Below are 27,416 nucleotides of genomic sequence, written 5' to 3' on the forward strand. Positions count from 1 at the left end.
TTAAAGTTCTGCACTCTTTCATACTCTGAGCCTGACGACTGCTCGAGCTCTCAGTTGGAGCACGCTGTGCCATCGATGTCCTGAAGTGTCCAACAGAGCGACTCCAGACCACGACACATCCCCACAGACTCACACAGTGGCCACTAGGCATGATGGGTGCAACACTTTGTTGACCTCTCTTCTTAGACCACATGACCTTCATCCATTGCTCCGGAGCCTTATCTTTATGCTCCCATGCAAAGTGCCTTTTTTCCATAATTAGCATAAGTGTTTTATAAAGGCTACACAGCTGTTTGGGCCCACACTGAGTTGTCTTCATTAAACATGTGGACATGCTCTTCATTATCAAACAGCTTCTGTCTTCTCCTGACATGACTGCTAAAAAAAAAAAATGCATAAATCAGCTGAAACATGAATCACTGCAGGACTTTCTGAGCTAATCTGACCCATTTCCTCAGTTAAATCCACGTGGAGATTTTTATTCACTATTCAGGGTTTCAGTGATCGGACATTAATGCTGTGTTGTGTAACACTGTTGTGAGTCTGAATTTAGATCCTAAATAGAGTTCACACCTGCCCCCAAATGCTGAGAAGACAAAGCTTTAGAACAAACATAGAAAACCCCCGAAGGAGTCGAGGGACACAACGTTTCACAACAACCCTCGATGGACGGCACGCATTCATCCACCGAACACCCCGAAGGTCTGTTACAGAAGAAAGAGTCAGCAGGAAGAGAGCTGCATCCTGAAGATAACGCACACACAAAGGACCGGTCTCCAGCGTGCAGCTGCAGGAAATGCTGCTGGAGCATCTAAACAGGACGCGCTGCAGCTCTTACAGCAGGCTACAGCTCGCTTCAGGGATGACATCACAGCTACTGCCTGTTTAAACATCAGCACATCTGTGCTACAGCTGCTCACACCGTCAGCCTTTCACCTGCGAGTCGCTGATCTGTTAACAGCGACGTGTCTGCAGGTGGCATCTTTCACTTTAGAGCGCCATTAGAAAACAGGGCAAAAGACTTCAGTGCAAGTAATGATCGGACATAATAAAAAGCTTCAGTAGCAAACTAAACCCTTTCAAGCATCCCCACATAAGTCTAAGATAATTAATGGGAAGAAGGACTTTCTATAAACGATTATTTGAGCACTGACCTCAGCATAAAAAGGCACTTTCTGAAGCCACTGAACGTTTGGCTGGGAATTCTTTATCTGGGAAGTAAATCAGGTGGAAAAATGGCAACTCGTCCTTCGTTAGGTGACATATAAACTGCTGCAGCCTTAAAAAGTGAACACACCTTTTTATTGAGTCCAGATGGTGACTGTTCATCTCCAATCAGCTGATTACAAACGCAGTAAGAGGCGGCTTCCTGTAATCAGAGGCTCCTCTGCTGCACAGGAAATGCCACAAAGGCCCAGCATGAGATCCCCAATGTTTAACGCTCAAAAACAACAACACCATAAACACTCGTTTATTTATTTTATACTGTGGGTGTAAAAAGTGAATGAAAATTCCTCTGAAAGCTCCTGACGAGCACTTTAGATAAAGGAAATGAAGATAAAGAAGGCTTTCCACAGAGGTATGACTGACATTTGTTTACAGCTGATTTAATCACTGGGTGTCATTAAAACTGAGCACGTGGTTAATCCCTCCGTGCTACTTGTTTTCAGCCTCTTTGTAGTTATTTTGCATCAGTTTTCTGATATTTTGTGGTCGTTTTTATCTCTTTGGACAGAATTAAAGCTCTGAAATACAACCACTACTTAGAAACAGCGCGTTACCCTGACGGGTGGTTTTTGGGGTAGACGAGGCAACACGAGCTTCCCTGCTCGTGTTTCACACTTGACTGCTGTCGCTGGATTCTGTAACACTTGTCATGCCTGAGTCATCCACACTGTCAGCCAAACTTCTCCTCGCAGTGTTTTGCAAAGCTGAAACCAACTACTAACTATGCACAGGTGCATCAAACACACACCTGCTAAGGAGCTCAGCGACATCCAAATAAAATCCCAGTTTCACTCACCAACACTGGACCTGAGCTCTGTTCGTACAGCAGCCAAGTCATTGATCAGCTAATGTCATCAAAAATGTTCCAGCAGCACAAACACGGGGCTCCAGTTAGCTGAGGGGAGGCCTAGCACACAGCTAACAGCTGCAGCCACTAGTGATGGGTCGTTCGCGAACGAAATGGCTCTTAGAGCCGACTCTTTGACGTGAACGACGCGAGCCGGCTCCCTATCGCGAGCCGTCACGTGGGTTTTTTTTTTTTCTTTCTCTCAGCCTCTCTCTCGCACTTTTTTCCCGCTTCACTCTGCACGCGAGCCTTGTGCTTTACGCTGGGCAGAGGGGGGAGGGGCGGTAGTTACACTCAGTAGCACAGGAACAGAGCCAGAGAGAGAGAAAGAGAGGCAGGGACAACAACATTAGAAAGGTATAGTAATCATCCACAACTATTTTCGGTTGCAGATGATAAAGGATTGAGAAAGTTTATTCATGCAGGTCCATATGACAGAGAATATGCATGTTCTTTTAGTTTTCATATTATAATTTATATTTAATTGTGTTGTGGTTTGCAGTGTTTTGTGTTCTTTTCACTTTAAATTTGTGAAAGGAAAAAGCTGAAAATTTAAATAGTTAAAACTTGAAATGTGAATAGTTGATTTTTGTATTATATGATTTATTTATTACATTTTATGTGGAGTGAATAAATAAAAGTATATTTACGGTGGCCCCTAGAGACAAAGCACATACAAACTTCAAATCATGTACGAACTCTGAAGCATGTACAAACTCCAAAACACGTAAAAACACGTACAAACTCCAAAACACGTAAAAACTCCAAAACACGTACAAAAGACAGCAGAAGTGCTCCAGGATGCTGGGCGCAGTGTTGAGCCTTTGTTATCTTGTGGCTACACAAGCCAGCAAGTACCAACGACCGGATTTGGTGTGTGGTAATAACAGGTAAATGAACTTTTTTTTAAATTATTTGAATATATATATGAGTGCCTGTGTATAAATACACAAACAATACACACATGCTTTCAATTGTGTAATTTAAGTGATCTAGTAGCTCTGCTTTGGAAGTTCAGTTCATGCTAGAAACGTGTTTTGGAGTTTGTACGTGTTTTGTCTCTAGGGGCCACCGCATATATTTATATATAAACATATATAAATAAAACCACTTGTTTTTATGTTAGTAATTCCTTTTGTGCATAATTTTATATTATTGTTAATAATAAATTAATTAAAGCAACAAAACAACCTGAAGAGCCGGTTCGGAGCCGAAAGAGCCGGCTCTTTTTAGTGAGCCGAACCGAAAGAGCCGGATCTCTAAAAAGAGCCGGAAATCCCATCACTAGCAGCCACCTGTCAGTCAAAGAGACCACGCCCCCAGCCACAACCTTTAAGCCTGAATACAATTTAAACAGGTGAGTTCAAACATTCAGTTGTTATGAAGGAGAAAATTATTTATAGGGATCAAAGCAGCTTTCTATCAGTGTTTGGGGTTCTTACTCAAAAATAAATTACTTTTTAAAACTAATTACTGTTACTTTCTCCAGGGAGTAATTAAGTAATTTGTTACTTGTTACATTATTTTTGCGTTACTCTGACCTGTTAATAATATAAACCTTAGGTTACAGTCCTGCACACTCACATAAATCCCTTTGATAATAAAAACACACATACAGTGTTTGTGTATTAACACAAAGCTGAACACAAGCCCAAACAGAAACTTCACTGCTGGCAGGAGAGCTGCGGAGCAGGTTTTTAACCCCACGAGTTCATCAAGTGTAGCTGACAGTTAAAAAAAACAAAGTCTGGGCTGTGAGCCGGCATGCAGTAACCCTAACAAACCAGCATGAGTACACCTGTGACTGTAACAACCAGAGCTGCGTGTGAAACGGCTCACATCTCCACCTTTACATTAATGCTCCCAAACTTTGACTGCGTGACAAATGAAACTGTCTTTATGTTAGTTTAGCTTTACAGCACCCCGGCGGCTCGTGCGCTCGTTTCCCGCACACAAAGAGATATTTTAGTCTCGGTGTTTGTCTCGTGAATTATGGATTTGTGTTCCAGTTTAGGGACTTTTGGGAGAGATTTCTTGGATGATCCATTGTTCACATATCTCTGCAAGCTTTATTAACTTACATTGTTCGTGCTGCGTCCTGTGACCCAGAGCCCCGTCTGGACTTCCTGACAGGAAAACCTTCAGTGCTGAGGCCCAGTGGGAAACACCAAGCCTATGTTTGGACACAGATTTAAACATGGCTGCAACGTTCTCCCTCCACTGACCTGCTACAGACCACAACCTGCTCCTGGTGTCACCCACTCATAGTTTGTAGTTACAACAGAAGGAGCATTCAAAAGCTGTCAATTTTTTAGGAATACTCGGAATAATTTCATTTTTTGTTTTAGCGATGGTGCACAAGAAAGTCAATCTTTAGGGAGCTGAAGGTGGACTCCTGTGGAAGTACAGGAACATCATTCCAACTCCATCGTCTGAGGACATTGTTTACTCTTTGTCTGCACTCAAAGGGCTGCTGGAGAATATTTTTCATGACACCCTTCGCCACTCAAAGAACAGAGCATGGATGATAACAACAGACGTGACACTGATTAAATCAGAAGTAACATGAACAGTATGAAAGGAGGAGTATGGGTGGAGGTATGGTTGACAAGCAGCTTGCAGAGGCAGCAGCAGGTATGCACCTGAAGCAGTTTATGCCTCAATAGACTACTTGCACTAGGGCATGTGACGTATTTCCGTTTCCAAATAGTACCGCTTGTGCGTTTCCGGTACGTTTGCTTATCTATCGGTAGCTATGCTAATGTCGCTTCAGAATGAGTATAAAAAGGAAAGTATTTAAAACAGAACATTTTCAAAAACAGGAGAAGAAATACTCCGAGCATTGCTGTGTCCCACTTTGTTCAGCTTCAGCCAAATGTAACGGCATACTAAGTTTTCATGCCTTTCCGACCCATTCCGACTTGAGAAGACAATGGCCGGTAAACATACGCCGGGATCATTTCACGATTACCTCTCACACCAGGGTCTGCTGCAGACACTTTGCCAGTGATCAACTCATAGAGCCAACAACCCTCGATGGTCGAAGGCGGCTTATTAAAGGTGCTGTACCAACACTTTTTGAGTGGAATGGCTATAAAGTTGAACCACCGCGGCGTAGTGTTTGGGAGAGAACGGAGCGACGCCCTGAACTAGTTCCTCCTGACGATCAAGAAGAGCACAGTCTTACAAGAGATCATGACTACTGCTCAGTCCCTGAGCCATCTGCATTGGACATATCAGCATCAGCTGCAGAAGACCTGTCCAAAGATGTGGAGACTCTGAGGAAGGAAATACAGGAGTTACGTGTCCAGCGAGAATTTGGGTTACAGCGTTTTGCTGGCTCCGACACTGACATCCGATTCTATACCAGGTACACCTAAGTTCTATTCAAGCTAACTGTTTAAAATATACCAAGGTCACCATCAGTTAAATTTAGAAAGTTTTTCCAGTCTTAATGAAAACAAAATAGAAATTTACTTTTTCTCTGCTGATTGTATGTTTTATGTAGATGCTTTAGTATTTAAACGATATCCTAATGCTACAGGTAAAATACAACACCAAATACTCTTAATCAGACTATTTTATACAGCATACCATTAGCATATTTGTCACAGTTCACATTATTTTTATGTCAGTGTGTAATGTTAATTAATGATTGACACGATGTATGTCTCTCTCGTGAATAGATTTCCAAGCGATGATCATTTGATGGCATTCTGGGTTTTGATTGAGCCTTGCATCTATAAAATGATCCGGGTTTCAAGAGCCAAGTCAGCTGCCAATCGGAACGAAGAAGTGTTGACACCTGCACGCACATCAACAGTAGGTTATGGGTTTGTTGGTAGTTAGAACTAGAGGTGTAATGTTATTGTATTTATGTACAATAACATTACATTATGTACAGTAGCATACATACACAGGTGTATGTATGCTAGACTCAGTATCCTTTACATACATACACCTGTGCACTACAGCACCTCATTGTTTACCCCATGGTACAGTATGGTATGCCTAACCATTACAAAACATTTAGCCAAGAAAAGCATAATTTTACTAGTTCATAGCTTAAGGAGTAACATTTTCCCTTTTGTTTTCACCTTCCAGAGGCAGCTGCTACAGCCAATTGATGAGTTTTTTCTTTTCCTGGTTTTCCTGTCAGTTGGTTTGAAGGAGAGGGACCTGGCACACCGATTTAACATACACCAGTCCACAGTGAGCCGCATTATTGCAACATGGACAAATTTTCTTGCCACTGCACTGGGGTCTCAGTGCATCTGGCTTACACGTGAAGGAGTGCAAGCTTACTGAGGAATTCAAAGATTTCTCAGACACCCAGATGATCCTTGACTGTACAGAGCTGAGGTGTCAGACACCATCCTCACCACTTCTCCAAAGTGAAATGTACTCTTCGTACAAATCCCACTGTACGATGAAAGCCCTGGTTGGCATAGCTCCACATGGTCCAGTGACATTCATCTCTAATCTGTATGCTGGTTCGGTTAGTGACAAGGAACTATTCAAACAATCAGGCATTGCTGAGAAGTTGACTGAAGACATGGCAGTGATGGTAGATAAGGGCTTCCTAATCACTGATTGTTGTAAATGCAAAGTGTACTGCCCACCTTTTCTATCTAAGCAGAAGCAGATGCCAGCATACCAGGTTAAGGAGACGCAGGCCATAGCCAGACTCAGGGTACATGTGGAGCGAGTCATTAGGAGGATCAAACAGAACAAACTTTTTGATAGCATCATTACCATGTCACATGTTTATAATATCAACCAACTGTTTGCAGTGGCATGTATGCTGTCAAATTACCAGAACACAGCATTAGTTAAAAAATGGGTTAAGTGAGACAAGATGGATTTTTCCCAAGACACCAGTGCCAGTACAAGTAACTTATGGAAAATGACCTGCAGCTGAGGCCACTACAGTTGCATTTCTTCCTTCTCAGCTGACAATACTTGATTACAGAACTGGTACTTGAGTGCTGATAGTTGAGTTTCAGTTATTGATAATTCAAATTCATTGCAAATGTTTAATGTTAATAATACTGTTTAATTATACTACTATATTACTATTCAGATTCAACAAAACTGTTTATCAAAATTATAAAGTAAATCACTAAATCGTTTTAAAATCATAAGTGACATTGAACTTTTGGAACATCAAAAATACCATTTGTCATTTTCTACAGTTCAGTTGTGTTATTGTCTAAATGTATATCAGTATGCTAGGCATGGAGTTTTAAATACTTACCATATAAATAAGTTCTGCACAAATTCAATGTTTTAATGTGTGTTTTTAAAAATTAAATTGATGCCATTGCTTAAATAACAGTTTATTGATGTCACATAAAAGTAACATGTAACAACAAAAGAATTCATGAAATATATTGAAAATAAAACAGTTATTTTGTTCCAGCCAGCCTGAAGGATCTGTTTTTCTTTTTGCTATGTTTTTACTGTTCATTTTTTCAAACACAGGTATCTTGGCATATATATGTAAAAAAAGAAATAGTCTGCCTTTTCTCTGATTGCATTGTGCACATCTGTATCCATGTATATTCTTTGCACTAGGTAGTCCTCTTGTGCCCACACAACAAAGTCACACCACTGCATCCCACTGATGAGCAGTTGTCCTTGCACTTGCCAGTAATATGCGTGGCTCTTTTTTAGTTTAGGGGTACCACATTCCATCTGCACATATTTGCAGTCAATAAAGTTTTGTACATTGGGACATTTGAATTCGACGAAGCCAAACTGGGGGTATTCATTGGGGTCAAAAACAACACCATCAGGAGATGCAGCAAGCCAGGGGGCAATGGGGTGAATGACCAGACCACAGGGTGAGTAGTTAACATTCATTAGCCTACTATACTCTGCTGCTATTGCAGGCTCCATCTCAGTTCCTCTCCTCATGTCTGCTGTCTGCCTTGTTCCCTTCAATATACGCTCTGCTAGTGACTCGGCCGAGCTCTGGCCTCTGACGTGACACACCTCCCGAAACCTAGAGGCAGTCACTCTGGGCCTGCGGAGCTGATGCCACTCGGACGAAGAGCTTTGCTCACGTGTAGCTTCCTCTATTTTGTGAGCCATTTCCAGAGTTACAGACAAGCTTTTCAGATGCAGAAGCTCTTCTTCTGAGCACACAAACACACAATCTGATGGCAAGATGTCATACCCCTCCAGAGGCAAGTGCGGTGTTGGTGGTGCATCGCGGTGTAGTGTGATGTACCGGGTTGTCAAAACCGGCTGCTGATATGACAGAACACTGCCCTCCTGCACCAGCCCAAAGGCACTTTCCACAAGGGGCTTGTCAGGTCTCATGTTCATTGTGGTCACAAGTGGCCTGTCCTCAATATTAAATTTTGCATATGCCTCCGTTATTCTGAACAAGCAGGGATCTGGTAACGGACCCACCATGCCTCTGTAGAAGCCACTCCTAAAGAAAACATCAATGACAATAATGTAAGAAAGACGGTTATTATACTGAACAACAACTAAACTAAAAACTAAAAGGTGTAAAACAGTGGTGCATAAGTTAGAGACTGGGATGTACATGACTGAGTTAGCCGTCTTCAGAAAGTGTAATGTTGTATGTAAATTAATACCTATTCTGACACATGTATGTATGAAAAAAATAGCAACATACATTTGTAACATGTGAAACCAAATTTTACAAATGTAATTACCGTACTCCAGTCTGGGCCATCCTATTTGGTACTGGCTTAGTGAAGATCATGGAGTTGATGGGTCCTGGCCTCACACCCTAACAGAAGACACATTTACTATGGATGGTGTTGCTGTTCATATGTAAACATGGACTAATTCAAAAACTTTAACCTCATTTAAATTACCACTGTCCGTGGCTTGTGCCATTGCTGTTCAGATTCCGTGCAGCTATGCACAGGGGGGACAACCGGCACTCTGAGTTGTGAGTAGTGTGCTGTTTGGAAGAGCAGTGCCACTGTGTGATTGCACATAACAGCGCCTGCCACACAGGAGCACTGGCTATGTGTCAGTATCACCGGCGATGAATCCAGAAGCTTAATCTAAGAAGAAAGAATGAAAATTAAAAATGTAACATCTTCATGGAAGAGCCGAACAGGAACATAGTTCAGTGTTATGGTTACGCACCCTCCTGAATGCTTAGTGTTTCCTTCTCTCCCTATTAAAACAACTTAACCATGCTTGATAACTGTAATAACTTAGATTGTGTATATTTGCAGTATTAACTTGTTGTCAAATGTTTCTGATCACCCAAACACACGTTGATTTAACTATCTGACTAGTCAAATTAGGAGTGATAAAGCAGGGAGACAAGGAAAACATTCAAGTTGATGGGCCTTTAGGAATGAACTTAACTAATGCTTAAATGAACTGAACCCCACTGAACGGGGATTAACAACTTTACACAGCTTCCTGCCTACACTTAGTCTGTGTGGTGCCTCACTCTTCCTCATCGACCTGTAGCACAGGGCTCTCACACCGACCTCCCCTGACAACCTGTCTTTATTGGACACTGAATAAAGATACAAGTACCATTAGCATTATTTCTGTATTACTCATTTCAGCATGTCTTAAACATATATATTTTACACTTAGCAAGAGTAGCATTAGGTAGTTAACTACCTCCATAGTTAGCCAACTACCTAACGCCATTATAACAGTGTCTAACAACAAAAGTGACATTAGTTAAGAAAACCTCAACTATAGTTTAGGACGACATAAAACACCGTTTAAGAAAACATGTAATGTAGAGAACTGACATCAAATGAAGGACATAGCGGAGTAACGTAGTGTTTGCATTTGACGTTAGCTAGCGTTTCTTTGTCGGTCAATTTACGTTTTCTTACCTTCGTAGTTGTGTATATAAGATGCAGCATATAACTTAAATCCTTTATCTAATTTGCTGGCGGGGGTAGTCGTCACTCTGCAAATCCGATGAACATCGGTGATGTTCAATTTTGGGAGCTCTTGTAGGCAGCGAGTGTAGAACGTCGCCATGGTTTAACCGCACCGGAAGCACTGGAGCAGGACTACATAGAACGCGGAAGTGTTAGTGCAAGTAGTCCATCACACAGGCCTAGAGACCAGTCAGTGACTCCATGGTAACCACTGGTTGCTAGGGAAATGTGTTTATTATTCAGCTGGTGAGTGGTTGCTGGAGGTTGCTGCACCAAAAACCTTGTTGCAGTTACTTTGGTTGCCAGTGCCGATTGCCCGTAAATTGCATGGAAGACACCAACTTCAGCAACCAGTTGGACAATGCACGTATGAGCTCATCGGCTTAGCTGACGTGACTGGCAACATCCCTGCAACCCCGAAATGACTGATTCTTTGTGAAACATGACATCAGGGAGGAAGTAAAACGATGCTTTTCCAAGCACCCTCCAGGGTCTCACCATCACATTTGGACAAATAATCTTCAGGTCTGAAGGAAAGTTCAGACAATCAAGGGAAATTGAATTGATGCATATTTAGTCAAAATGTTTGTTCTTTAACCAATATTAGTTAATAAGTTGGCTGTCATTGCTCCTGCTGTTTCTCCCGTATTATAGTGATGTTTCCACAAAACATTCTTAAATGAAATACAGGCAGGAATCATTTTACTCGGTTTTATGGAAAAACGAACACTGAACTCAACTTTACCTTCATGTTTTTATTAAATTTTGTTCATCTTACAAATTAAAAACAACTTAAAACACACAAAATTAACTTCAAGTTCACATTCTCCAGTAATCTGTAAAAATAAAGTCGAAGAGTGTTTTTCTTAACAATGACCCAACTTCATGTATATACAGTATAATGTACATTACATGGGAAAACATACAAATAAATCAAATGTCCAGCTGATTTGGGGGCAAATAAAAACAGAAGGCGCCCACTGAATGAGCAGTAAACAAAAGACACACATCAGAACTATTGATCGGTATCAATCCTTATTGCTTAGAGTGATTTTACGTCCTCATCTGCTGCTCCACTGAGGAGGAATCACTGCGGTGCAGAGTGATGAAGAGCATAATAATTAATCATTTATATACAAATCTACAAGCTTGCTGTAAAACTGTGCAGCGGGAGGAACGAGCCTCCGTTACGAGGAAAGCTGAGGAACATAAATGTAGATTCTCGACACAGATCGTCTCATCCGACGTAAACAAAATGCCCTACGACCCTACGACCCGACTTTCCCAGAACATGACGAGCACCACGAAACATCCTGGCGTTGCTTCTACTATTCACAGCACAGATCGCTCCCTGTGCCGAACAACGAAAGTAAAACTGTGACCGAGACTAACCGAGGCCGCTGGAGACAGGCTGTCGCAAATGTGACTGCAAACCTTAAGGCAGGATGATCAAGGCACGTGTTGTCGTATTCCCAGGAGCAAAGGTTACTAAACTTCACTTTACTGTTTGTGACTGGATGTGAGATTTCTGTCAGGCTGCGTATTTCCAGGTTTGGGCTTGTTGGAATAAACTGTAGAGTTCAAATTGATTAATCATCATTATTTTGATTGAATGATTGTTTCACTTATAGTCACGATTAAACAATAATGATATGTTATCTTTAATCTTCTTAAAGATTCTCATTGTCATCGCTTTAACAGTGCAAACTGAATATTTTGAGAGATTTTAATTTTTCCCATAATAAAAAATCTTATGTTTTACTTAGTGGTAGCACATGGCATGACTTGTTTACAGAGCAGAAACAGTCGACTGTCAGAATAAAAGTCTTTGTTTGGTGGGTGACTCACTGATCCCTTCATTTACTTAATGAGAACAAAAAGAAATGAAACAAAAAATAACCTCAGATTCAAACTTCTCCAATAAGAACTGTGGAAGTCGCGTCACAACATGAAACCCAACAATGTGATCGTATTAAACTGCAGAATTTCAGCAGTATTACTGTCAATGATCTTTTTTTAAACCGTCACCATATTGAGAGCTGAGCCCCAGGCTGGGATCCAGTCAGATAAACGTTAGTTTCCATCTGAATGTAGCATAAACGTTCACTAAAGGCGAGAAAAATCTCTGTGGAGGAAACAATTCTTCAGCCCTGTTATTACAAATATTATCATAATCTTAAAAAAAGAACAATAACTGCAGAATCCTAAGTTTACCCAAAGGAAGAATTCAAACTGTTGCTCAGGAATGTCGCCGAGTATAAAAATGTAAAGAAATGCCCACATGAAAGCCTCTGGAGTGTTGAAGGCAAAAATTCACATTTCGATGGTTTTCACGTGTCAGCAAACAGTCAGTGGCTTATCTTTGAAACCTATTTCACCTATGAGAACATATTTACTCAGGTAGTGACTGTAGTTGAATCATGAAGTGCAGATTTAGTAAAAGTGTGATTTGTTTGGTAAACTATGACCTCAAAAAAAGCCAAAAACCTCTCGTTTGATAAACGGGAAACCACGCAGAGCCAAAATGGCTCCTCAAGAGTCTTAGTTTCCTGTAGGGCTGAGGTCTGAAGACCAAACTTGAGCAATTTCCAAGATCTCAGAGTCTTTTCTTTGTAATATAAGATACCAGATGAATGTTCCGGAGTCACAACCTCTCTGATGGTTGGCCTTCCAGTCTAATTCGTGCCCTTGAGCTCAAAGCGGCTGTACACTTGCTTGGGCTTCATCTTGTTGTATTGGTTCACCAGGTCCAGCTTGCTGTGGCCCAGCGTCATTCGTTTCTGGTCCTTCCGGCTTATTATACCGACCGGAGAAAGCGGCGGCGGTGGACTCTGCTGACTCTCCGGCTCAGTTGGAGAAAGGTCCGGTCCTCCCCAGGGTGAGCCGTGAGGAGACGGAGTCCTCCGGAAGTTGTAGGCGTCCCTGTCTTTAGAGTTGGATGACAGGAAGTAATCTGAAAGCTTGTTGAACATCCCGCTGGGGAGCCTCTGCTTAGGCGGCGGTTTGGTGTCATTGACTGGGGAGGGTATTGAGGAGGGGAAGAGATCTTGTTTGTGATCGTACAGCCCCAAACCCTGAAACTTGGTAGAGGTTCCACCAATATTTCCCCGCAAGACATCTGCTGTGTTGGGTTTGTTCCACTCGATACCCATCGCTTGACCGTAGGCCGGTGGCGGGCGATCGGGAATTGGGGCGAAATTGATTCCCCCATTAGCAGAGCTTCGCCCTCCTGGTGTAGGGGTCTGTCCTCCCGATCGGTCGCTCAGTCCTCTTCTTTCAGGGCTCAGGTGGGAGCCAGCTGCAGCCTCCTTATCATGACTTTGCGTGACCTTGTAGACCGTGTTTGAGGACATTCCAGGTGCAGCCTTCACACTGGAGATGCTGTTACTCGATTGGCTGCTAGAGTTTTCGGAGCACCCCCTGTCCCGCTGCCTGTGGAAGAAGAAAAGTTAAAAGTGGCACACTGAAGTTCTGTTGATTTCACAGAGAGATTATATTTCCATCATGATGTCACATAAATCAAGTTTCAAAGAGTTTTTGCGGCAGCTGTCATTCACATAATTAACTCAGGAAAAAAGCTTCTGATGAAACTCGGAAAAAACTAAAACCTTGACAGTAATCAGAATGAAAGCGTCTCCCCTTACAGCGAATACCTTCTTACCTTTCAGACAGTAGATCCAGCCCGTGGCCTGGGCTGAGCCCCAGAGCCAGGCCGGGGGCAATCATGGGAGGGTACGGTGGGTAGTACGGCATCCCGTCCTCCTCCGGGTTGTAGAAACAGTCGATGATCTGGGAGTCGGCGTACAAACAGCGAAACTCTCGGTCAAAGCTGTCAGCGATGCGCCCCGAGAAATGCATCACCATGTTGCTGTGCACCTGAGCCGACAACCAGGTGAAACTGGAGAGAAGAGGTCAAAGGTTAGAGTCAGACATCTGCCTCCTCTGTTTTTTGGATTTAAGCATACATAACAGAGTACAAGGTGTGAGATGGATGAGCTATTGAAATAGAACCACACTCTTCCCCATAAACTTCCTTCACATCCGATGAATGAAAATCAGGTCGAGCGATCGGCATTTTGACCGGCAGCCATCGCAGAAGCATGAGAACAAAGGGACATAACCTGTCCTCCTCTGAGGGATCGAAAAATAGCAACCAAGCTGAAAAATCCAGATGTGCCTGAGAAGATGACCCTGAATGGAAGATCTGCCGAATGCAACTTAACTCAAGTTTTGGATTTTTTTCCTGAGACCTTTATGAACTTTTGGACTTGAACTATTTTACTGCTGATCTGGTAAATGGCCTGTATTTGTATAGCGCTTTACTTAGTCCCTATGGACCCCAAACTGCTTTACACTGCATTCAGTCATCCACACATTCACACACTGGTGATGGCAATCGCACTGACAGAGGCACTGACTGGTACTCAAAGGGAACTTACTATAAATGCATTAATGTGTGTTTAAGTATATAACAATAATTACTGAACTATATGTGTTTAAAGACAGAAAGGCCAAAGTGAATTTTAGGTGCAGTCGCCTCTCTGCAGGTGCTGGACGGCAGCAGCTGAGATGGATTTGTCAAAGTTCTGATTTGAACCTCGCTCAGCAGCATTTAGCAGTATTTGATGCATCAGTTATGTAAAAGATCAAATCACACTCGGTGCAGCTGCCGATTACCAGGTGGCATTTCAAGTACAATGAGTTCACGCAGATAAAAATCAGAAAGTGAAAGCAGTTCTGGATAAGAGCCTGAATAGATCGAGGCTTGATGTTTGTCATGTGTGACAGGTTTTTCTGCCATCATGTGCATGAAATCTCAAAATTATGAAACACAAACTGAGGCTGAGACTCAGTACCTCTCAGCTGTGTCTGTGTAAATTATCTCCCTCCACCTCCAGCTGATAAACAGCCCTGCAGTGAGTGTTAACTATTTCCTGGATGATGATGAGTCAGTGCAATGACTCATCAGTTTATCAGCTGGCGAGAGGTGGACGCGAGGTGCACGAACACCGAAGGCGTCTAACTGAGCAGCAGACACTTTACTGCATTTATGTGCAGGCGAGACAAAGGTTCAGCGTTAGACGACCACACAGACGTCTGAGTTTTAGCCACATTACAAGTCACAAAATGTACCAGCTGTTTACAGATACACAAAGCAGGGTGAGTGGGTGGATGGATGGTGCGTTAGCCGAGCACCAGCACACCCTCATCAACACCAACCATCATGATACATGTTTGTTTAAACAAGCTTTAAACAGCATATTGTTTAACAATAATACTCATGTTAGAGCCAGCATTACTAACATACACTCTGACCGGTCTGAGCTGCTAACAGCAGGGGCCTTTGTTTTGTTGTTAGCCATTTAGCTAATCGCATATTTGCTACTTTAGCCAAACTAGCATTCGTGCACATTTAAACCCTGCAGAAGGACTCGTTTTCAAGGACACCTCGTACTTCTACAGACACAAGTTAATGACACAGAGTCTGTATCTGTTTCATCTCCATAAACAGAACCTGTAATACATTACTAGACTTTGTATTGTGTATTTAAATGACAGCAGAGTGTTTGGTTGAAGAACAAAGTGCCAGCTAAGTTTGTCCCTGTAATATCTGATCTCAGGCCAGTTGGCAGATTTGATTCTGATTTGCACAAATGTGAACCGGACAGCATCTCAATGATATCAGAGCAGGTGTAATTCATAGTTGATTCACTGGCATCTTCAAAGCAACACAAAGAACTTTAATACTCATGGAAACTTAAAAGGAAATTTACAGATTTACGAAACCGATTCTTTTCTGATTGTAATCAAGCCATTACAGACTTGACTGTGTGAGAACAAAGCAAGACAACCTCAGAGGAACCTGCAGGACGGCGTTCCTCAGCACTAAACCACTCAGTGCTCAGCTATGTTTGATATGATTCATCTGAATTCCTGATTAGTTCTGAAGAAGAACAGCTCAGAGCACACCTTCATTATCTAAACACCCGATACACATAAATGGTAATTTTACTGTCTTCCGGTTCAGATCATTAAAGTTGTGGTTTAATTAACAAACAAGTCATAGAACTGTAAATGAGGTCGCGTTAGGATGCTCAGCCGTTTAAGATGAACTGTTTCCAGTTACCTGCTGCTTCCTGGAGCACTTAAAGCCTTTGTGACAGTGCACCTGTTAGCTGTTCAGGTGATAAATGTCTATACTGAAAGCATTCAGCCTGAACGTGCTTCACAGGACTTTACCCCCATTTATAGCTTCATAAACAAATACTACTTCTGAGGACCATAAAGTAGACTGGAGCTAGTGTGTTTCTGTTGTCTGATTGGCCGTTGTTGGGTGGTTGCCTCTGAGATTGCTGTGTTGGGGTCTTTTTGGTAATATTTGCATAGTTTTTTTGCTGGTTGCTGTGGATCTCTATTGTGTTGCTCTTTACTGGTTGCCTTACTTGCCCTTTGAAATATACTGGTTTCTGTTGATGCTTAGGACATCACGGTCTCGTTTTAGCTTTAAACGATTTACTGCAAATGTTATATATTCTTTGAGATTAGCAGATTCAGATATTCTCTGCATAATATCCGGTAATCTGTGTTGATATTTGGTTCTCAAACAAGCTAATCAGTTTTACAGCTACAGGCTCGGCGCTTCCCAGGAATCAAGTTACTTTTATTTGATCCAATATTGAAGTGATAAAGTTTGTAGTAGGTGTAGCAGAGGGGGTGACCTCACCCTTCATTCCACAATCAGCAATGGAATTAGAAGCCTGTCAGCCTGCGGGACTCCGCCCTCTTACCTGCTACATACCTGAAGCAACACTTAATCCTCCCAAAACAACACTGTGTGTTGCAAAATTAGAGTTCCTTTGAATGTAAAAGACAAAACAGAATCAATTTAATGAAACAAGAAGCAGAGCAGGGCAGAGGTGAAAACATAGAGAAGGAGACGAGTGTGCGAGTGAATGAATGAAGGCGACACACCTGAAACAGGTGACTAAGGTTAAAGAACGAGTATGAAAATATTTCCACTCAAGTATGTTTTGCAAACTATGAATGTTGAGCTGACTACGTAGAAATCTACAGGAAAATGGAGTACGGTGTTCAGAAAGGATCAATCCCGACTTCGTCCTTTGGACAGCGTGTTTCCCCAGACTTCACTGTGGCGCTGCCTTTAAGATTAGATGCAGGGAACAAAGACCTTAAAGCTCAGCACAGATAATAGGAGAGGCTTTAAGGTGACTGCAGTGTGTGCCATGATGTATACATACCTGTGTACAGGAACTATGACCTAAACAACGAGTCCAAAAAAAGCCTTAACTAGCTCCGTACAATCAGCAGCTGTCTGCAAAGTTAACTCAATATAAATTTGTCCCAGAGTTTTACGAGCACCGTGCAGCTGCGTGACACAAAGTCGTTAAAATCACCAGAATTTTACAGCACAAACTGTCCACCAGCTTCATGGCTATATTACAGCAACACACACACACACACACTTTGAAGCACATCACAGGGACTTGTAGTCTTTTCCTTGAGACTTAAACAGTGCGAGTCGTCTACAAGAATTTAACCATTTAAATTTTGTGGTTTAATCCCTTTAAGGAAGACGAGTCCCGAGATTTACAGACTCAGTGCAACATGAATAAAACAAAAACTGCTAAAAAACCCATGGTGCTCCGTCTGAGCTGCGGATGAGTAAGCGACAGCAGAATTCACACTAAATTTCTGCTTTGAAACTTTCCAAACACGTTTTAAGCCCTTTTTCAAGATGAAACACTAAATTCTGCTGCTAGAGCTGCTCACACCTCAGTGCTGCTGTAGTCATCTATGTTTCAAACCCCACTAAGAGTCAGGATATATATAGGATATACAGTATATATTTATTATAAGTCCAAATAAAAATATTTGGACTTATAAATAAAGCCCTGCGAGAGATTATAACTGACAGGTAAATGAAATAAGCAGCTTATATCAGGCTCATCTGCAGGGCGACAGTTTTATTCTAGCACTCCAGGTTGTTGCTATCAAGGCTGACGAGCGCACGGCCGTTTGTGAGCGTGCGTGGAGAGACGATGCGCTCATCAAACATTTGCATCTCCTAAATGGTCCTGCCTCTTTGCGAGTGGTTATAGGGCTGGCCGTGGCCGCCCCGTGGCTCTGCTCCTATGGACGGTAGGCCTGACTGATGAAAAGCATCACAATCTAGTAAATAATGATCTTTTTCAGCAGTTTAAAAAAAGAAGCATCAATGAGGTCTCTGCTGGTGCCTGCAGCTCTCATCCTTACCCACCTGCTGAGTGTGTCGATGTAATTACAGGTATTACTCAGGTATTCCCACAGCAGCTCGTGGCCTACAGTTGCTCAGCTGCACAACGCGAGCTTTGTCACGCTGCTTATCCGATCAGACAAACCCATCACGCCGTCCGAGCTCCGCCAGCTTCCTGCTGTAATCTGCTGCTGGATGCAAAGTCGGTGCGAGGCTGCTAAAAGGAGAACGGCCCGCTCGGCTCAGCTGACATTAGACACGTTTTTATGTTTGCATTTTATTCCTGCTGCAGTTTTTACCTTTTTACTACAGCCAAGTAAACGCAAAGCAACATTACACGGGTATAAGACCATCGCAGCTGCCGCGGTGCTGCTGTTTGCCTTTATTTAGTTCAGTAAGACGTCCAAACTTCTGCTTCTCTCCGAGCCTAAGAATGACCGACCGTTTTATCCCTCTGTCCCTCAGTCGCATACAGTGAAGATAAAAGATGGACGCGGCTACAGTGACATGACACACGGGTTAGTTAAGTCTTGGAACCCTGAGCCGAGCGTTTCAGCTTTAACTTCAGGAAAGTGCTGCAGTCCCACATGTTACAGAGAATATCCTTAAAGCAGCTTGATGCACTGACTGTGTGCGCTCAAAGAAAGACTGAGGAACAGGAAATATGTCAACTGCAGGAGGAAGACGATCTTCATTCGAAGAGCAAGATTTGTATTTGGTTCATCTTTTAAGGACTGTGTGTGTGCTTGTGTGTGTGTGTTTGTGTTTGTGTTTGTGTGTGTGTGTGTGTGTGTGTGTGTGTGCGCGCGCATGTTCCTCACCTGTAGGATCCGGCGATGACCTCGTCACAGTCGATGATCATGAACTTCTCCAGGACTTGTCCGGTGAATTTCTTGCCGCTCTTGGTGCAGTACGTGTCGCCACAAACGCTGCGAACACGCATGTTCTGCACACACACACACACACACACACACACACACACACACACACACACACAAACACACACACACACACACACACACACACACACGAGGAAGATGAAATTATAAACAGCAATTTCATGGATCCAGAAACAATAAGCTGTTGTTCTTGTAAAGACCATAAAACTTTTAATTTGACCTGAAATCTCGTTTCTCAAACATGGAAAAAGTTTCGACTCTTTACAGACGAACCAGCAGAACAAGCAAGAACACCGACTTCATCACATCTGACCGACAAAGTCGTCACTTTGAGATGTAAGAAATTTTACGTCTTTTTTTCACTATTTCAATGATAAATACATTAACTGGCAAAAAGCGGATGAATAATTCCAGCTTCTAATGGGACTTCTTACAGGTTCAGTCTCATTGTTATTCTCTTTAAGACTCTAATGTCGGCCTTTGGTGTGCCCCATCTTTGAAATAAGCTGCTCTGGCTCCGCCTCCTTTAAAACAGCTTTATTCTAACTGGTTGCTACAAATAAATGGAAGATTTCTACAGTAGGTGGGCGGGGCTTCTCAGCTGTGCCTGAAATGACCATATTTGGGATTTTTTCTTTCTATGACATCCTGCAGAGTCAGGAATGGAAAAAACTGCGAGGCCCGAGCTCTGGGGATTACGTGCAGTCAGTTCACTTTCTCCTGTTTAATATGAGCGCCTGAGGGCGTCGCTCATGTTTGCCCCTCGCGGCCCTGCAGTCAGTGCTGCTGTGTGCTGTACTTACACTGAGGTGAGAGTTCTGAATATCCAGCGCGGAGCACATGCCTGTGAAGTGTCCGAGGTTCTTCTCGTCCAGCAGGATGTAGACGGGGACTCTGCGCTTGTTGGACGCCTCCATGAGGTCGCAGAGCAGGTCCACGTCCGTGAACACGTCCATCACCACGGCGATCACCTGCAGGAAAGCCAGACGTTAGCACAAAGTGTTTAGTGGACATTTCACGAGCCTCTTTATGAATCTGCGAGGATCACCCTGACCCTCACCGCTCAGGACCAAAGGTGTTTCAGAAGCTGCTGACTGAACTTTGTTCTTGTTCCTGTGATCTGAGTTTCCACGCACAGAGCAGGTTTACGGTTATTTCCTCTCAGGTTTAAGATTTCACTGTCTCTTGAAAACTCTCCTGTCGTCTCTGATCCATAAAGCCGACCTTTGTTCAGCTCGGCCTCTCAGTCACTGAGCTGTCTTTACTGACTCTGGATGTTGTATAAGTTAGAAACTCCAGAATATAGGCCAAACTGTGAGGGTTTAATAGGTTAGAAACTGGAGCAAAGTGAAGAAATTATCAGAAAACAATTAACTGATGCACTGCAGCTTCATCAGTCGAGTTAAACTTGAAATAAAGCCTGACTTCTCTCTCGGGGACGTCCCTGCTCCGGTCACAGGCTGCAATGACCTTCGTTTTCGGTGCTCCTCTGAGTAAAATCCTGGATCCAGATCTTTCCTGTCATGTATTTTTCAGCTTAAAATTCTGAAATTCAGCTTGTGGATGAAACCCGAGATAAACCCGACTGAAACGCAAACGTGTAGATCTGTTTAAAAGTCAGCTTCTGTTTGTGCTGTGTACCAGTCGATTACTGGGGTCTTAAAGAAAACATGATGACTGATTTTTTACTGTTTCTAAGCAGATTTGAGGTCATTTGTTTAAGTTTTTAAGTCTGTTACACTCCATGACCTGTAATTTAACTGCCTCATGCTGCTTTTTGTTTTTCATGTCATTTATCTCCTAAAAGTTTCAGAGGTCAACATATGTTCAAGTTATCCATGTGATACAAGCCTGCACTCTGCACACACTCTGGGAGGGGATATCCCTAATATGGTCATCTCAGGTACCGAAGCCCCACCCTCCTGCTGTTCAGATCTTCGAGGGGCAGCCAATCAGACTGAAGTTGACTGAAATAGCTCGTTTCAGGTCGGGTCATGCAAAGCTACACCTGGCCTTAGTTTGTAGGTTTAACACACAATAATAACATGGACTGACAACCACTAGCACTTTATATAGCCTCTGTAGAAACTATCTACACCCTCACTTATCTTAACTGCACTACTGTATAGCTCTGTGTAAATAATCATTCTGTACATTCGATAATCTTTAATCCTACAACTGTTTACAACTTGCACAGTTCCCATTTCTGTATAGCTGTATATCCCAGATTCTGTAAAGTTATTTATTTCATATTCTGTATAGTTTTTCATATTTATATCCTGTTCATAGCCTGTACATAGCTTGTACTCACTACAGCCTGTACATACTTATAGTTATAGAATATTCACAACATACTTCATACCGTGTGCATTATAACATAATAGACCCATTTCTGTAATATACTCACATATCTATATTATTGCTAATATTTATTGTAATATATCTATATCACTAAAGCACTTCTGGATGGATGCAAACTGCATTTCATTGCCCTGTACCTGTGCATGTGCAATGACAATAAAGTTGAATTCTATTCTATTCTATTCTATTTAGCCCGAGATAATCAGGCTCAGGTTTTAATCTGTTCCTCAGGCTAAAACTGGAGGTCAAAGGTCATTCACAGTTACAACCCTCAATGCTATATCTGAGGAAATCAGGTCAGCTGAGTGAGTGACCTGTGAGAGACGCTAAAGGTGAGCGGGGTTAACATTTTCACTCGTGGGCCATCATCATGAAATTTCTCTGCTGATTACTGACGTTAGAATTATTTCTTTATGCAGGCCAAGTCTGCTCAGCTGTGGAGCAAAGGACAACTCTCTGAAGTCAACAGGGACAAACTGCTGTTTGTTTACTGCTTTGAGCCCACTGGAGGTGTTTCATTGACTGCTGTTTGAGCAAAACCAAACACTGTCGGGGGGCTCTGGGTATCTGACGCACAGCTTCAGAATTTTCTGACATTTTTTGATCTAAACAATAAAAAAAATTCCATTTAAATACGGGAAGTAAAAAGCGTTCTTGGAAAAACTGAATTTCTCAGAAGAGCACTTTTATTAAAACAACGTGCAGATTTGAGTAGAGCTCACAGATTTATGACCTATGAAAAGATAATTGCAGCTTCACAGAGTCTCCACAGCTGGATTAACCTGTTCTGTGTCCCCGGGGTAAAGCCGTGCTGCTCAGGCCCACTGATGGTGTTAAAGTGGGAGGAGCTAAAACAGCTCGTTTCAGGCTGCACAAAGGCCCAGACTAAGATACACGAGGCTTATTTCATACTGAGAATCATGCAAAGCTGCTGTAACAGAGCCCAAGGATGAAAACCTGCAGCAGGATGGGTTTGCATTAAGGCTGCACCGTGACATTTTCATTTTTTAGCTATTTAAAAACATTTATGAATCTTTTAAAGTAAATGAATAAAAATAATCTCTCACATCTTCAGATATCTTTAAAATCCAAGACATTTGATTTATTTTATTTTATGTGGGACAAAGAAAAGCTCCAGATCTTGTCAGAAGGTGCAATAATCACAAAAACCTGTAGATAATCCTATTTGTATCAGCTGATCAACTAATCAATAATCCATTTAACTCCAGTTTGAGTTAGATTGTGTCTGAAGAATTCACTGTAAGCTTATGTAATAGTATTATCATACCTTAAGTTTTGCAATATTATGATATTTTGTTTGTAAGGTGATGTAATGAGATTACAATGTTTGACTGGTAGTAAATCGTTAGTAAAACTGGTAATGACTTTTATCTGACCCAGCTGAACACATGCATCTGCCTTTAATGAGCTGCTGTCATTGAAACAGAGGGACTCCGGGGGTCCGGGCCCCGGGGCCGCTGCACACTCTGCTTTAACTTAAATTAATAATGAAGACTGCTGCGCTGCTCACCTGCAGGCCGGATGCTGCAGGATGGTTTTACTCTGAGCCAGGCCTGCGTCCTGATTCACTTCATTTGCATTTAGGTTTATCTGTCACTAAATTAAGGAGGTCAAAGTTCAGTTACTCTCCTAATATGCTGAAATGAAGCGAAAAGAGCCGTTGGAGGAACAAACGTGCAGCTCTGAGAGCAGCTGTTTGTCTGCTGCATCAACCAACTGACGAAATGCATCCAGAGTGTCATTTGATCTGAAACCCGCTGAGTCGGCACAGACGTGTGGGAAAGAGGTCGGCGTCTGAGAGAAAACAGCTTCTCCTGCACGGACGCACAGACTGGTCAGGTTCATGTAAAAAAACGCCTCACATTAAACACGTCTATTTATACACACAGGAGGAGGAAGTGACTCACACGCAGCGCGTGCCCGACTGTCTGCCAACAAACCTACGGAGCTTCTCATTTGACTGTTACGTGATCGCTGATCGGGAGACGACGTGCAAAACGCTCTGAATGTAAAGTTACAGAAAGTCTGAGAAGCGGCGGAAAACTTGGTTTAAGGGTCTTTGATCTGTCGCCTCGTGGTTGTTTTTGTGGAGGTCACGAATACAGCAAAGAGGTCGGGGGCGCCGGGGGGGTCAGCGGGCGCCGTGCGGGGTCAGAGTCTCTGTTTAAAAAGAAGCTTTACACTAGACGAAGAAATACCAACAAACAGATGCCAAAACTAAGCGATGGAAACCTGCTACCCCACACACACACACACACACACACACCATCTGCAAAGAGACAAGAGAAACAAAAAAGGAGAAAAAGGCTGCAGCGTCAGTGCAAGATTATAAAAGCTACATAATGAATAAAAAACAGCTACTCGACAAGGAAAAGTACTGCAGACCAACACAAAGGTTCAAGAGTAACACAAACCTGTCTCACATGCCTCAAACACAAAAGACGACTTTAAAAGAGACTCAAAGTCAGCGAGAACGAAGAAAATGATGCAAATGTTAAACAGACACAAAAGATGGAAACTACACCGCAGTGTGTGTGTGTGTGTGTGTGTGTGTGTGTGTGTGTGTGTGTGTGTGTGTGTGTGTGAGTGAGAGAGAGCTCGGGGGTTTGTTCCTAAACAGCGGGCAGTGTGACAGCCAGCCCTCTGCTCCCTGGACCTCGAGCAGCCGGCCTCGAGCTCACAAGCTGATAAGAAGAGATCAAAGATGGCGGGCGGGCCCCGGCCTGCTCGCGCTGTTTGTAAGCAAGCCGGGTGAAAAATGCTCCAGGGACGGATCCACGCGGTGAGCTGCACCTCTGTTACTCCAAATGAAGACTTTGTCCTGGTTTCGAGCCTCCACACTCGTGCGTCATCATTAAAAGGACAAAAATGGACAAAAGTGCAAAGATTTTTTCCATTTCTCGACTTCAGCTGCCAAACGACGTGTCAACAGCAGCGTCTCAGCCTCAGTGTTATTACCGTGTTGAGCAGCGACTGTAACGTTTGATCTAATCTCAGCTTCAAGAGGAAATTCAGCCTGACTTTAGTCAGTTATAATGATTTCCCTTTGTTCATTTGACTGTATTCAGGCTTCATTTCCTTCTTTGTTATCATCTCTTTGAAGCCGTTTCACTGGTCGCATTATTGGCACGTAGCACTTGTGTTGACTCCGTCTGTGCGCAGCACTTAAAGCTGCTCTGATCAGCCTGAAACGTGCAGCACAGCTCAGGCTTACAGACAGCGCTACACTGGGAGTAATAATGGGCAGAATATGTCTTTGAGCGCAGAGCTGCTCCACACACAGAGTGAGGTCACTGATCCCAGCTGCTGACAGACGACTGTGTTTACACAGTGCGCCACAAACTGGTCTAACATGCAGAGAGCGACATGCTTTGGATCACACTAAACATTTAGCTGCAGTAACGCAGCTTTAAAAAAAAATCATTTTGCACATAGTTTACACTTGAATATGTTTCCAGCTCTCCACATCTGAAGCTTTTATTTTGTCCTGTCTGATGTTTTCACAGGTTTGAGGTGGACACAACGTGACTGCTGAGAACTTGGTTGGACTTTATTTATAAGAAGCTTTTTCACAGTGTGTTATGAACCCCAACGAGAAAGCTGCTGCTTTGTTTCTGTGACTTATGTCAAAGGTCACCAGGATAAACTCTCCTGGTCCAGCTGCAGCTTTCAGTCTGAAAAATGCAGATTTTGAGACAAAATCATTTCCAGCTTTTCTCTAAAGAATAAGAATAAATAATCCGAGTTTACAGATGTGTGACTGGACTGTGGGAGACTATAAGAGCACAAATATTCAGACCACTGTGAGAACAAAGCACACACTCATCAATAATACAGTCTGAGCTTTGACCTCTGCTCTGCCGTGACTGACCGATCAGCTGCTGGCTGCTTTCAGGAATAATCGACTAATCGATGCAAAGCGGCCTCCTGTTTCAGGCTGTTTAATAAAAGATCGCAGACAGAGATGATTCTGTTTCCGGTCCCTCAGAGCGCTCTTACCTTCTTGGCCTTGTTGATCAGGGACCTGATGAGGTCTTTGATGTTGTGGCTTTTGTCTCTCTGGAAGTAGATCTGAGTCTCCGACGGTCCGTATCTCGTCGGTGTGTCCGGCCAGCCGAGCTCCAGCATCGGCGGCTCCTCGTCGGACATCATGGGGAAGTAAGTTCCAGAAGTTAGCTCGGACACGGCGTCCCCGTCCCCGAAGTCCCGGTCCCCGGGCCCTACGCCGTTGCTGTCGGAGCCGCCGCACGTCTTGCTGGCCGCATGCTGCGTGATGTAGTGGATCTCCAGCGGGGAGAGGAAGTTCACCTCCCGCTCCTCGGTCAGCACCTTGCGGTACTCCTTCTCCCCGTGCTCCAGCAGTGCGTCCGTGGCCAGCCGGGCCGCCTCGTTGTGGCTCAGCTCCAGCGTGGAGCCCTGCCGCCACGGGTTCTTCACCTCCTCCAGGCGGGTGGCGAGCTTGCCCAGCGGCTTCCTGCCGTTAGAGGCCGGCCTCAGGCCCTCGGAGCTGATCATGGTGCTGCTGCGGTCAGCAGGTGCGGGATTAGGCGGGTACACCGGGTCTCTGACCCCCCCTCCCCCGGGATTTGAATAGAGAAATAAGGTGCGCGGGGAGGTCGGGGCAGGAACTACCTGCTGCTCTGCTCCGGGAACATTGAAGAAAATCCCAAAGTGCGGATTATGTGAGACCACAGCGGGCAGTAATCCGCCCCGGCAGGAGGCTGCAGCCCTCCGCTTAATCACTCACAGAGTCCTGGGAGTTAAAGGCGCAGTTCAGTCCTTCTCTGAACAGTCCGAGCCCGCAGCAGCTGCTGTGTCTGCTGCGCCCTGACGCTCCTAATGGTCCCCCCTTCTCTGGTTCCCGGTGCGCTGAGCAGGATGTGAAGTCCCAAGAGCCTCTTCAGCGCAACGGCCGCCTCCTCTCCCTCAGCCCGTGTGTGTCCGTGTGTGTGTGAGAGAGACAAAGTGTGTGTGTGTGTCAGTGTCAGGTGTGCAGCTTCTGTTCACCTGGCTCTACCTGTCCCGTCCCCGATCTCGGACGTGGACAAGCACCTCCCATCATTCCCGTTGTCAAGCCAACCGACTCACAATAGGTAACCCACCCCTTTGAGAGGACTTTCAAAATAAAGCTCCAAGAGAAAGCGGGAGAGAGAGAGAGCGAGAGAGCGCTGCAAATAAGTAGTTTAGTAAATTAACAAAACAGTAATATATATACGCGTGAAAACGATTACACTGAAACACAGCTACAACAAACATTTGAAAATAAATGTTAAAATAAAAAGATGTGATATAAATTGACATACAGACCAAAGCAATAATGAAAAAAAACTTTTTCTCATTGATATCATCTTAAATGTATCAATATAATGGGACAGAGCTACATATATGATGTATATGGGAAAAATCTGTTATAACAGATAACCGCAATAAATGATAGAAAACCTAAAAGTGATTGATATAAAAGATAAATGAGGAAAAAAGTCTAAAAAGATTCACATGAGCTAAAATTTATGGATAAAAGTAACATTAAAAAGTGATATATCAGTCTTACAGTGGACATAAATCTTCTGAAATAAAGCTAAAAGTCATATAAAAAGTGAAATGCTATTTGATATAAAAGTTGAAACACATATTTAAACAGTTGGAATAATGCTCGGATGGTTGGATCTCAGTTTCAATCCACATTGAATTCACTTTGAGAGCTTATATATTGCGTTTCTGTGCTTTTATTTTGAAGGGGACATTTCCCTCATAGTGTATCTCCCTGATAACCGCGCTAATTTTGTCCCTGTGATGTGGCTTTAGCTTCTTTTTGTTAGCAGGAGTTTAAATAAAGTTTCCCAGCAGCCAGTTGATTTCCTTCACAGTGGAAAGCTTCATCCTCTGGTGTGGGAAGTGCA

General features: G+C 43.2%; 2 protein-coding genes, 1 long non-coding RNA gene and 1 pseudogene across 3 annotated transcripts; 2 read left to right on the forward strand and 2 right to left on the reverse strand.

The window, feature by feature from the left end:
- Nucleotides 1-4,673: 4,673 nt before the first annotated feature.
- On the forward strand, nt 4,674-6,526 carry LOC147331628 (uncharacterized). The gene is made up of 3 exons (XM_086294061.1): nt 4,674-5,444; nt 5,761-5,896; nt 6,179-6,526. The coding sequence occupies exons 1-3, from the start codon at nt 4,849-4,851 to the stop codon at nt 6,380-6,382; spliced, it is 936 nt and encodes a 311-aa protein (XP_086150187.1). The 5' UTR covers nt 4,674-4,848; the 3' UTR covers nt 6,383-6,526.
- A 1,359-nt stretch (nt 6,527-7,885) lies between these two features.
- Nucleotides 7,886-10,109, reverse strand: LOC147331629 (uncharacterized; annotated as a pseudogene).
- A 623-nt stretch (nt 10,110-10,732) lies between these two features.
- On the reverse strand, nt 10,733-26,568 carry LOC147331630 (protein FAM83A-like). The gene is made up of 5 exons (XM_086294062.1): nt 25,516-26,568; nt 19,938-20,105; nt 19,057-19,181; nt 13,643-13,879; nt 10,733-13,413 (listed from the first exon to the last, which is right to left on the reverse strand). The coding sequence occupies exons 1-5, from the start codon at nt 26,029-26,031 to the stop codon at nt 12,657-12,659; spliced, it is 1,803 nt and encodes a 600-aa protein (XP_086150188.1). The 5' UTR covers nt 26,032-26,568; the 3' UTR covers nt 10,733-12,656.
- Nucleotides 19,245-22,118, forward strand: LOC147331631 (uncharacterized). Its single transcript, XR_015129208.1, has 4 exons — nt 19,245-19,470; nt 20,942-21,120; nt 21,727-21,827; nt 21,915-22,118. It is a non-coding gene; the product is annotated as an uncharacterized LOC147331631 (long non-coding RNA).
- Nucleotides 26,569-27,416: the final 848 nt, after the last annotated feature.

The sequence above is a fragment of the Aulonocara sp. 'chitande type north' Nkhata Bay genome, linkage group LG5 (assembly GCF_057382095.1).
Source record: "Aulonocara sp. 'chitande type north' Nkhata Bay isolate Kocher_YH1m ecotype deep benthic linkage group LG5, A_spYH_male_GT1.1, whole genome shotgun sequence".
Lineage (NCBI taxonomy): Eukaryota > Metazoa > Chordata > Actinopteri > Cichliformes > Cichlidae > Aulonocara > Aulonocara sp. 'chitande type north' Nkhata Bay.

Bases quoted from the DNA above. Each gene is read 5' to 3' on its own strand.
- LOC147331628 (XM_086294061.1), top strand. From the start codon at position 4,849: ATGAGTATAAAAAGGAAAGTATTTAAAACAGAACATTTTCAAAAACAG. The intron at 5,445-5,760 runs GTACACCTAAGT...TCTCGTGAATAG, and splicing joins GACATCCGATTCTATACCAG to ATTTCCAAGCGATGATCATT. The intron at 5,897-6,178 runs GTAGGTTATGGG...TTCACCTTCCAG, and splicing joins CACCTGCACGCACATCAACA to AGGCAGCTGCTACAGCCAAT.
- LOC147331630 (XM_086294062.1), bottom strand. From the start codon at position 26,031: ATGATCAGCTCCGAGGGCCTGAGGCCGGCCTCTAACGGCAGGAAGCCG. The intron at 20,106-25,515 runs GTAAGAGCGCTC...GCTTTCCTGCAG, and splicing joins TGATCAACAAGGCCAAGAAG to GTGATCGCCGTGGTGATGGA. The intron at 13,414-13,642 runs GTAAGAAGGTAT...CTTCTTCCACAG, and splicing joins CTGGATCTACTGTCTGAAAG to GCAGCGGGACAGGGGGTGCT.